General features: G+C 35.7%; 1 protein-coding gene and 1 long non-coding RNA gene across 3 annotated transcripts in view; one reads left to right on the top strand and one right to left on the bottom strand.

Moving 5' to 3' along the window:
• CHN1 (chimerin 1) overlaps positions 1 to 12,533 on the bottom strand; it is a 110,885-nt gene that overhangs the window by 38,086 nt on the left and 60,266 nt on the right. For both annotated transcript variants that reach the window (XM_034427839.3, XM_087882031.1), the window contains exon 6: positions 1,185 to 1,473. In XM_034427839.3, the coding sequence (XP_034283730.1) occupies positions 1,185 to 1,473 (289 nt within the window). The remainder of the gene's footprint in view (positions 1 to 1,184; positions 1,474 to 12,533) is intronic.
• Positions 1,459 to 5,807, top strand: LOC117671723 (uncharacterized). The gene is made up of 3 exons (XR_004592988.2): positions 1,459 to 1,552; positions 1,832 to 1,969; positions 5,306 to 5,807. It is a non-coding gene; the product is annotated as an uncharacterized LOC117671723 (long non-coding RNA).

The raw sequence follows: 12,533 nt of genomic DNA on the forward strand, positions 1-12,533 counted from the left end.
TTGGAAACAGAATGAAAAGAAAGAAGTGTTGAACTGCAAACTGGCACTTAACTTAATCTTTTTTTCTGGTCTTGAAAGTGGTCTCTACTTGTCAACCAGGTATCTGAACTTATTTATTTGATTTTTATCCCACTTTTATTACTTTATAAGTAACTTGAAGTGGTGAACACACATAATACTTTTCCCTCTGGTTCTGAAGCTCTGCCCCACCCACCTTGCAGTTGTGCGACAGCACTTCATGTGCTCAGCAACCAGCCTGTAATGACAGCTGTTTGCAGTGTCCCACAGTCACATGATCACAATTTCTGGCATTTTTGCCCAAAATGCCCCATAGCAGACACAATGGGTTTGCTTAACAACTGAGAATTCATTTAATAACGATGGTGATTTGTTTAACAACTGCGGCAAAAAGTCATAAAACTGGGTCAATCATGTCATGACCTGCTTTATGACCATCACGGCTCACTACGGTAATGAGCAGACATCATTATGGTCGTTAAGTCAAAAACTACAGTACCTGTATTTGCATTTTGCTTCTAAAAATTCTTGGTTTGAAACACCATCTTATTGGATCTACTGTTCTTTGATGGCAAACAAACACCATGTTTCCTTGTCTTATATTTTTTTGAACCCCGAAATAAGCGCTTGGCTTTATTTTCGGGGGGGTCTTATTATTTTGGGGCACATGGAGCAAGATGGGGCTCCTCTTGCGGTCTTACCTGATTTCCAGCTATGCATTTAAATATTTTCAGGGAGGGCTTATTTTCGGGGGGAGGCTTATTTTAGCGCCTGCGCTCAAAAGCCCGATTGAGCTTATTATCAGGAGATGTCTTATTTTCAGGGAAACAGGGTAGTAGTATTAGTTTTCCTTCATGATATTGGACACCTTTACTTCTACTATTTTTAATAAGTAGTATTATTAAAGTCAGTTTTTGTCAATATCCTATGCTTTTAATAAAACAGTATTAAAGGGCAAAGAAGAATCAGGAAACTGTAGCTTTTGTGATTAAAAAAGCAGCCGTCAGAATGAATTTTTTTTTCATTCTATTTATCATCTGATTACATATGTATATCTTTCATCCTCAGTAACCTGCAGTAGAATTTACTGTCTTTCAAGGCAGATGAATTAAATGATGAAATATTTTTAAGACTTGGAAAAGTATAACTTTAAATGAATTACTTACTCTTTTTTCTACTATGTCATTGTCTCCCGCAGAATCTTTGCCATCAACTATATCTCTCACAGCCACAGGATGCTTCTTGTTTGCTGGCTCCCTGTTTAAAGTTGTATATCCTATGTGTTCATAAATTGGATTTATGGTCATCTTGGCAATGTATTCTGCTGCCTTGGTTTCAATATAAAGGGTGATCAATCCATCTGTCACCAGGTCGTGGATAGACTCAAAACGTTTCTCTCCAACAAAGTGTTTTCCATCATAGTAGAGTCTGAAGTTTCTAGTTTGATTTCCAAATCTGCCTCAATGGAACAGAACAATACATATATACATTAAAAATAGACAACCCTGGGCACATAGTTTTCTAAAAAACTAAGGTTAGTACGTTCTCTTCATCAGCTTCTGCTACTTTGTCCAAATCAGTGTCTCATTATAACCACTGACCTAAAGTCAAAGAGATGTTCGGTTCTGAAAAGACGTGATTTGTTACTTAATGATCTCGAAAAGAAATTGACATGCACTTTTTTTTTCTTAAAAAAAGTGTTTTGTTTTTCAGTAAAAGGAAACATTGCCATAATAGAGATTTTTCTTTTGCAAAATATTAGTGCTAAAATCTTATGTAGATCTATATTTTTAACACTGTTGTCTTTTTGTAGGAAAAGGTCATATAGATGGGGTCAAGTTCAAAAGCAACAAGCTATAACAGACTACTCATGGGACAGTGTATAGGTCCGTGATGGTGAATCTTTTAGACACCGAGTGCCCAAACTGCGCGTGCATGCCCAAACTGAAAGGTGCGTGTGCGCATGCAAACACGCGGACATGCATGTGCAAACACACTGACATGCACACATGCACAGCAGAGACCTGAAGACTAGCTGGCCGGCGGGAGGCAGGGCATCCCAATACCGGTAGCGCAGCAACAGGTAAGATCTTTTTCTTTTGTGACCTTCTGTTTTGTCGTTTGCAGGGAAACAGAAGCTCACGAAAGAATCGCCATGGAGATCTGACCTGGGGCAACGGCACACGTGCCAGCCGAGAGGGCTCTGCGTGCCATCTCTGGCACGCATGCCATAGGTTCACCATCACGGGTCTAGGCCTATGAAAGCTTATTGAAGAAACTTCTCCATTTGAACATAATATGCTTTTGAAGTTCTATCAAGAAATCTTATTCAGATTTTCATTTGTAGTTTAGAAGAATCTAAATTCTAAATTCTGTCTGTAATATTAAGGCAAATATGATTTAGGCTTTTAAGTTGATTTCCAAACCTGAGCTCAGTAAATGTAGCCAACATCTCAAGTCATGAATGAACAATTTCATCAGCTGTTAATACAGGTGATGTTGTGTAACCTGTTAAGAGGTTCCTTTAATAGCAGGGGTTGAGGATACATATTAACCACAAGCTTAGTGATCTATTTCTTAAGGATAATACCGCCATGGTATTCTTAATTTTATCACCTGAACTGAAATAATCTGTGGTCAATGAGCATGGTAATATTTTTTTACCTTGCAACGTTTAATTTTTTTTTCATATTTAATTTTTTTAAACATTGTATATGAAGATTGTAACAATGTTCTGAATGTGGCAGATTTGAGGCACTATTAAGCAAGAACTTTCACTGCTGAGGAATAAAATCAGAGAAGGAAAAAGCACACTCTCGACTGACAATTACATGAAAGTATCTCACTCCAACACAAGCCTATGCATGCACACATATATATTTAGTGAAAAGACTGTTTCTTCTCCAAAGTATTTGTTCTGTATGCCATTCAAGTTCCAAACTATAATTCCTGCTCTTTTATCTACTAAAGTGGAAGCTTTTTTAAAAAAGTGTTTGGCAAATACAGCAGAGAAATTGGAGATTTCCCCTCAGATAATTTACCTTTGATCTGGCTTATTGAATTGGAAGATTGTAAAGAATAAGAGCATCCTCAGCCTATCCAGGGAATATAGTTTATCAGAAATGTTGCAAGTGAAGTCTTGAGCATCATATTTCAAGTTATAAATGGTATGGACAATGCTATTATTAAATAACCCCAACAATGTTGCTATTTCCTAAATCAAATATCTATTTCCAGAAAGGTTTAATGTTCATTAGCTCTGTGTATATCAGTGTGTATGTGCCCCTGTGTTTTCATTAGTTCATCAGCTCAGATCAAAGAGTAGTATATTTTCACTGAAAATATATTGGGGAGATGGCTTATATTTCTTCTTAAAAATAATATTTTTTAAAAGTAAAGAAACAGACACCCAAATTAGCTGTGATCTTCAGATTAATGATTTAGTTTTTGAAGAAGATAAATATGGATTTGGTAAAATAAAATACGTCAAACCATTAATCTATTGGAAAAGACATATATCTTAGTAGACATGGCATTGAAGGACAAGTATTGGATTGTGGTATTTGGAGACTCTTGTAGGTATATGGCGTATTTGTTTTGCTGCCAATATTGGTTATATCAAGACGCTTTTGTATATTTGTCTTTAGGCTGCGAGTCACCCAGAGTTAGGCAGTGTCCTGGCTGAATAAAATAATAAAATGAAATAATAGAATGAAATAATAAAATAGTTTGCATTAGTTCCCCAATTTTTCTCAGTTGATGTTTCTACCATTGATCCACTATTGGTTTACATTAGATTTATTTAATGGATTAGAATCTATGATAAATACACACACACGTACATATAAGTATATTAAATGTACTATACAATATATATTACTACCAACTATTATTGACAAATTTTCACCATCATTAACACCAGATAATAACAGCTTTAATCATATTTTATCTGAATTAATTTAAGAAAAGGGTTTTTTTGCCACCAAGAAATATAACTATTCCACATTTGGAAATCTTATTATGTCATTTAAGAAATGTAGAAGCATTGTGACAGTTGTGTTTATTAAACAGGAACGTTAAGTATATATAATTGTCTATACTTTATATAATAAAGACTATTAAAAATATCAGAACAGAAATGTATCAAAGACCTTGACATTGTCTTCAAGACATTTTCAATGAATACCTTGTGTGTTTATTTGCAAGTTAAAATGAATCTCTTAGCTGTATTAAAAATTGCTTTCAATTGCTGTCTGGCTTTTATAGCTGATCAAAAGAATGGACAACTGCCCATAAATTGGAAAATGGCATTCTGGCTTAAAAAAAAATTGAGTCCTTGCATCCTGAGTTTCTGATCAAGCAGTGGGAGTCAAAAGGATTTAGAGACAAACAATGTGATTGCCAAATTCCTTTTTATTTCAATGGAAAAGAGCAGAGTGTAGGGTGAAATGACAGCAGAAAAGGCCTGCAGGAAGAACAGAAATGAAATGTTACGGTCTCCTCCCACAAGTTATTCCAACTGGGGAGAAAATTGGCCATAGGATGGGAATAAAAGAGAGGAAGTGTTTCATACTTCTCCTGCAAGATTTTTGTTTCTGTAAGATATGGCTGTAACTTGTATTACTAAATGCCATGAAGACTGGAAAAGTAGGAACCTTGAGGTATTTCCCCCCCCTCAATGTTTTCCTATAACACAATAACGATCTGAAACGAGAGAGAGAGAGAGAGAGAGATGCGGTGGGGGAGGGAGATTCAAAAGATGAAGTTTTATGGTCTGGTCTGTCACATTGTTAATGACAAAAAGCTCAAAACTTCAAGCAACCTATCAACAGAATGGCTTAGTCAGGCTCAGAAACAATTTACCCACTCTGGCTGCCCCAGGTACAGATACTTCAACAAGAGGAAGAGTTACTGTTGCATCAAGAGGGCTTGGAATGTATTCCATGATTTCTAATTGGGGCGCGCATGGGCATGGATTATATGACATACAAAAATCGACAGAATATGTATAATTATAATTCAAATTTTCACAAATGGCTAAAATAGCATTCTTTTTACCCTGCAACATTTCTAACAACGTAAGAATGAAATGCTTATGTATGATTTCTACGTTCTCCAAATTTGTACAACCTTTCCAAATTCATTCATTCTTGGTTCAATTCATGATATCATTATTCCAGGAACATTAGGACGGAGTAATTTACCTTTTTACAGCTTTTGAAATATCTAATAAAATCTGATTGTTAATCAAGGAACACAACATCTGTCTTCATCTATTTTTATACAGATTTTAAAGCACAATAATTTTGATACTCAACTATTGGCAAAACATGGATGATCACATCTGAAGGTCTTCAACTTTGCAATCAAATATTAATCTACCACAGGGAATAATGCAAAAATCAGGCGAGGAACCAATTGCAAGAGCAGGTGCATGTTAATTTAAAATATTCCCTTGTTCCCTTCCCCACCCGACTCCATTTTAAAAGAAATTGATGTGTCTTTATTAGTTGAACAAGTGATCAAAGTTACTGCCCCATCATATATCAAGGACAATATCTATTTGAATGCTATGTATTTTTGCATGCTCCAAAATGAATTAATATAGAAATAAAAGCTTTATATGTTGCTTCCCCCCCCCTTATTTTTGGGAGACTTGTATAATGTACAACCCAACCATCCATTCCCCAAATGTGAAGATGTAAATGAACTCTAGAATGTCTTTATCAACTGTTCTAATTACTAATATATTACACTAGATTTAAAATTAAACTCTTGTTTTTCAATGATCTGTTTTTAGTTATGTTTATTACCTGTCCCCAAAGCATTATATTGGTGGTTAAAAGTTTGTGAACTCTTTTGAATTTTCAGTACTGCTGCATATGACCTAAAACATAATGTATTCCACTCAAGATGAAGTGTATTCCTACAACTAGATGAAGAGAACCCAGTGAAACAAATAAATCAAAAAAATTATTCATTCATGTATCAAGAAAAATAATCCAAAAAGGGTTCACAGACTTTTAAGTACCGTATATAACCTATGTGGTACTGAAGGGAAACTGAGTTGCTAAGCAGTCTTGGCTTTTCCAGCAAAGGCAGAAGCCAGCTTTCTCCCATAGTCTGAAGATCCTGCAGTCTTGCTAATCAATTTGTTGTTCAGAATATGCCCACTTAACTAGAATAATTTGAAAATTATTTTAGAATAATCTCATTTTTATTTTCACGTTAGCTTTTTGTTTTACGTTTGTTTCAATATGAAATTCAGTCAGTATCCAATTAGTCTCAGTGGAAACAGGACTTGCCCATCCTAGCCTGCACTATTGGGAGGAGTCAACAGAAAGGGAGGAGTCAAGTTTTCATCTATTAATTTTTAAATACTGCTGGGTATCTTAAATGAGAAGTACAGATATATAAATATTTTTGGAGATTTTAAAGCCATGGGTGAGGAGTTGGGAGAACTTTTTCTGATTTTTCTTTAAAAAAAAAAAGAAGAAGAAGAAAGTTGTAGGAAAACTAGAAACACATGAAGTACTTATAAGTGTACATTCTTTCCAGATTTAAGTTCACTTTGCTATTTTAAAAATATAAGCTGCATTTTGTATACTTGGGTTTATTCATATAATTATCTCGTTCTACATGTCTAAATTATAAAAGTATAATTTAGACAGTATTTTATGTACTAGTTTCTTTTCAGTTGATCATAAATAGAAATATAAACTTTAAGAAACTTATTTGTTGATTTGTCAGTTTGACAATCTGGTGAAAACTAAAACTGAAGACAGAACAAGTCAAACATGATAACGAGACAGAGTTATGTACTGTATTCCAATTTTTCCACATTTTACATGATATTGAAGCAAAATAGTTGAGAATGGGGAAAAACAAGAAGATTCATTGCACAAAAATTGTGGTATTTTTATGATGCCTCTTCAGTTTTATTTTCTGAGCTAACGCTACAATCAGCAATTTATTTGGTTCGTTTGGCCAAAAACAACAAACATTAACAGTTGCTGCTTCATTTGCAACAAGAGACCTCTTATCCCCTTGATAGACTTGTAATACTGATAATCAAAGTGCATATTAGGACAAGTTTCTCTACTCTACTCTTTAGTGGCTGAGTACAGTGTTAATTTTTTTTAATTAAATGCTTCCTTTACAAATTATAAGAAAGCATTTGGGAGGAATAAAGGATAGCAATATATCATAAATTTGTCCTATTATGTTCTTTAATCTAAAATAAAACATTTCACTTGAATGGCATTTATTATATATCTGATAATTATCTATTAATTATACTCAAAGCACAAAACAAAAGTAAAGAAATTCTACTGGTACTGAAAAACTGAAGTACATATATGTGAAAAATGTGGGGTGCTTTTTTTTTTTTTTTTTTGCTAGCTATAAATGAATTCTACATTAAAAATTGCTGCTATACATACCCTGAGTTCTTACTTGGTACAGAGAAAAAGAACAGTGGAACACTCTAAAGCTGCTCTCAATAAAAATAATCATTTTGCAATATCAATTAGTAGCACGTCAAGGCTTCATACACAGTCAGTTGGAAGAGCAAGAAGCAAGTGCCTAGACCAAGTTAGGTCAAAAGTCAGAGAGACCAGAGCAGACCTGTAGATGAGTAAAGTAGATAGGTTCCAAAAGTTGGAAACCTAGGGGAGAAGAACAGAGTGAAGGATGTCACAAAATTCTGTATAGCTACTCTTGCAAATAACTTAACCAGGCTGAAGAACCAAGCCTAAACCCACAAGTATATGATGGCAGTCAGTTTCCTGTCAGTAGCCCTAATCACATGCCCTGGCTCAGCTTTGATGCATTCTACCCAATCTTCTGTTGTGGTATGTCACAGCTGCAAAACAAGTATCAAGCCAATAGGTCCTTCTGCTTGAGAGCTTCCTTAGCAGGCATAAGGTAAAATTGGGGCTCTGTTGCCGGGATATTCTTTGGTTTGAGTCCCTTGGTGCCTTACAGTCCAATTCTTTTCATTTGTGGGTACTAACTACAGTATTTCCTGGCAAAAATACTTACTAGAGGAAAGTGATGTTGCCAAAACCTCATAGCAACCCCACCATTTGAGCTTTCTCTGAGCTATACAATTCTCTTGACTTCAGTTGAAGTGGGCAGATAGATACTTGTTTTGCTGGAATGGATAACTGGATAAAATATGTCCTAAATGTTTTGGACATTTGTAAGGAAGCCTGGTGGCTTGCCCTATATAAAACAAAAGAAAAAAAACCCTCAAATGCATTCATAAAATGATCCCAGCGGAGCTAGAGGGGAGCAGGAAGGGAAAAACTGTCAAAATGCTTACTAAATGCTTACTGAGATAGAGATTGAGGCCCTTTTCTTCTTTGAAATATTCCCTTTTCTGCAAATAAAAAAAAAAAAAACTCAGCAGGAATGAGCCTTGCTGAAATATATTATTCAGCCTCTGAATCTCTTGCTAGTAATTGCTAAAGATGTGGGGGCAGGTGGAAGTATGTTGCTAACATAACAGCAAAGGATGATGTAGGAGTTCTGGCCAAAACAAGGCAGAAATTATAATAAATGACAGACTGAAGTGGGTGTCAGCAGCAATGGAAAGAAGAACACAAATGTAGCAAGAATCACATGTGAAGAAAAAGAGAAAAAGTAGTCAGAGGGAGATAACCGGACAGGTAATTCATTCTTTATTAACTTTTAGAAAATCTTTACAAAAGTAGGCTAACACACTAGCTATAGTATTAAAGCTCTATATTGCAGAATGGAAGGCACACAGAACTTTCAAAAGCCTTTTCATAGATTACACAGTAGCAAAGCTGAGACTGCCACAAATTTGCACTTTTGTAAGGAAATGCACCCTAAAAATTGTTAAGCATTTCGAAATATAATTTTATTACATACCGAATTTGTTATGTGGTTGATTAGTGAAGTATTGTGCTGGCGTAGAACAATATACATCTGACATGTTTAAATTCTAAAGTGTCCTCAGAGCTACCTTCCGGTATATAATCGTAGGACTCTGCTATCTTGTAGAGGAAAAAGATAAGAGAAAAGAGAAAGAAACTCCAACGATGTAGGGTGAAGACCCAGAATAACCTCTGAGAACATCAGGTAAGAAGGGTTACCCTATCAGCAATAGCAGCTATCAGCTACGCTACAGCATTAGCTGTTACCATATTTATTTATTTATTTATTTATTTATTGGTTCGATTTATATGCCGCCCTTCTCTGGAGACTCAGGGCGGCTTACAATGGGTTAAGCTTTTTACTTTTGTATATACCTGCTTAATAGGGCTTTCGCGCCCCCCCCCCCAGCGGTGTTTTTTTTAATACAAAGTCAACTTATTGCCCCCACAAACCGGGTCCTTATTTTACCTACCTCGAAAGGATGGAAGGCTGAGTCAACCTTGAGCCTGGTGAGATTTGAACTTGCAGTAATTGCAGGCAGCTGGTGCTACTTAAGAGCACTTTAGTCTGCTGCGGCACCAAGGCTCTATATGAGCTATAACAGCCATCAGTCTCTCCTGCATACAAGGAGCATGTCTGTATTTTTTGGAGGGTTGGCATATAACAAAATTGAATCCAAAATGGAAGATTGTAAGGGATATGCCAGAGATATAACACAAATGGGACACTGCAGCAATAACAATCCAAAACATATGTCAAGAACTTTCCTGCCAAATTACACTTATAAACCCTCAATCTCCTGGGTTCCCTTCAGGAAAAAAAAATACAATTTGACTTACATTGTAGACCACTTATGGCTTTATGAAGCCCCCAAGAAATAAGTGGGGAAATATATTTTTGTGAGTTCTTAGGGAAGAATGGATTGGATATGGTGAGAAAGAGTACTGTTGAAGTACATCCAGAGGGCCATTCTTTTATTTCTGAATTTTATATCATCCAACTACCAAATACATCTGGGAGAAAGAATTTAGGCCTGGACATATAATTCTGTTTTTTGTGTTTTTAACCTGACACATCAGCTAGAAATATCAACAGATTTTTTTTGGACTACTATGGCCAATCACTGTAGTTGCCTGTAATCTTCCTAGATTAAGAAGTAGCTGCTTTAGGAAAATACATTTGATATGGATTAGGATTTAAGAAGAAGAACATCATGGCTTCAAAATCGAAGGGACTGGTTTGGACAAAACTCAGCAGCACTTTTTCATGCGGCTGTTGATAAAAATAGGATCCCCAACATGATTGCCAACATCCGATGATGGATATGGCACAAGAAGAAAAAGATTCCTAAATCCTAATCCATGCTTTAGGATTCCTACTTTATTATCCAGGCCTAAAGATCAATATTCTTTTATTCTCCCCACACCCCAGCAAACAGCCACTTCTGTTCATGGCTGTTGCATCTTCATGTTATGTTCCCCTGCCTTCACCCTCCCTCCCCACTCCAAATCATAGAGCTCAAAGAGTTTACTTCTATTATGGCCTTCAAACCAAGCTTCCTTTTATAAGTAATCTCTATTCCCTCTCCTTCAGTTATTTTCCTGGACTCATTTCTCCAGCTCTCTAGCAAATCCGTATCAGCACGTCTCCCTTTCTTTCATGGCCTCGTAAGGACACAGTTAAAACTCTTCACGTGAAAGGATTCCTCCCCAGCCCAAGCCCTGTTACTTAACTCAGCGGTAGCCTATCTCTGCATCATTATCCTCAGCAGTTACTGTTTGCTAATATTCCGTGTCACTTGGGGAACAGCTGAGAGGAATCATTTGCAGCAAAAATTAATCAGCATAAAAGCACCTTGCCTTTAATCTCTTTACAAATAAGTCTTGAGTGTCAGGGTACTCCTTATATTAAAAAATTCAAATGAAGTTTCCAATCAAGTGAGTTTTCCCATGTCACATTGCAGTGTCGCCCCCCCCCTGTAACGCAACCGTAGGCCTTGAAGGGAAAGCAACCATGGTAACCAGCTAAACACTGTTGAGTTGAAGTGGCAGTGGCGGCAGCAGCAGCAGCCATCATCTCCAAAGAACAGAGAGTGCTGCTGCCCTTCAACGCCTCCCACTTCTATTTCTCTTGGCTTTCCTTTTTATCTTCTCCCTAATTAAACAAGTTTCCAACCACAAAATTGACACTGGAGATGATGCGCTATTGTTGTTATCATCTGTTATAGGCCTTGGCATTAAGCAGGCCCTACTGTTTAGTTGACTTTAAAGGCAGATTTAATACCCTCTGGAATTAATTAGAAATTTCCTGTCCCTTTTAGCTGTAAGGAATTTCTGATTTACATTAAAATGTTTTCTCTTATACTTTTATTCTCACTTCTAGCACGGATACCTGTGCAATAATGAGCTTGGGCTACATTTTCTTTTGTCTTAAAAAAACCCTCTTTTTATTAAACTTTGCTTCTGGGATGCAGTCACTAACTTGCAATATTCTTATTTAATATTAATATTTAATAATACATATGCTCTTTTTAAAAGCTAAAAAGATACCTTACTCCTTCCTGGTTCAATCATCTTGGGGGGGAGGGGGGAAATCTGAAAAAGTATATTTGCTTTGAATCCAGCCTGTTATAGCAATGTTGAGATCTACAGTATGCACTTTGCAGCAAATATTCATGTCTGCTGACCCTATTCTCTACAAAAGAGGCTTATCAGATTTGCTCACCTAGTCTAATAAAACCTGTTATTTGAAATACAATCTTATTTTTCTTTCAACTACAAGTGGATTTGGCTTCTCTTCTTTGGTTATTTTCAAATGGTCACTCTATCCATCTGATCTGCTTAAACTCAGTTGTTTGGACATACTTTTAACACAGCATTGCTGTAATATGAGAGACCATAAAACTGAAATGGAAAACTACTTTATTATTATCAAAAGCTACTGTCTGTGAAAGCTACCTCACACTAGTCACTAAAATCCATCTCTCAAAATAAATAACTTAAAACACTATGCTGGCATTTCGAAACTACTGGTTATGGGAGTGGAATAAGCACTTAATCTATGGACTGAGCACAAAGATGTAATATTAAAAAACAGGCTGGGGATAAAGAGGATACAGTGCTGCCTTATGTACATAGAACTAAAATCAGCATTTGGCTTTATAGGCAGAAACTTGAATTTATTTAAGCATTTTTACTCCAGTTCTTGACAAAGCTTGACAGATCTGAACTAAAATACATAAAAACATTCTCTTCAGAAAACAGTATTTCAAAATTCAGTCTTAAACAACACTAAAAATATTACTAGCAAATCTGAAAGACTCAAAAGCCATGGGAGCTGAAGTTATGATAAAGTTGGCCTACATTTAAGAAAAAAGGAGAAAAGCAAGTTTGGAATTCAGTAGGCTAAAGAAAGAAAAGTACTATAGAATGTCTACCTGGTTATATAAAAATATAATAGACATATTTATATGAGTATGTGAACAGAATATTTATTCATAATATATATTCATATATTCACATTACATACACGTATTTTCACATAACATTACAGTCTAAATGCCTAGTACCGTAACATGTTCCTGTTGCTATAAATTATTTATATAAGATTGC

This window comes from Pantherophis guttatus, chromosome 1, assembly GCF_059756535.1.
Source record: "Pantherophis guttatus breed Tessera chromosome 1, ASM5975653v1, whole genome shotgun sequence".
NCBI classification, from domain to species: Eukaryota; Metazoa; Chordata; class Lepidosauria; order Squamata; family Colubridae; genus Pantherophis; species Pantherophis guttatus.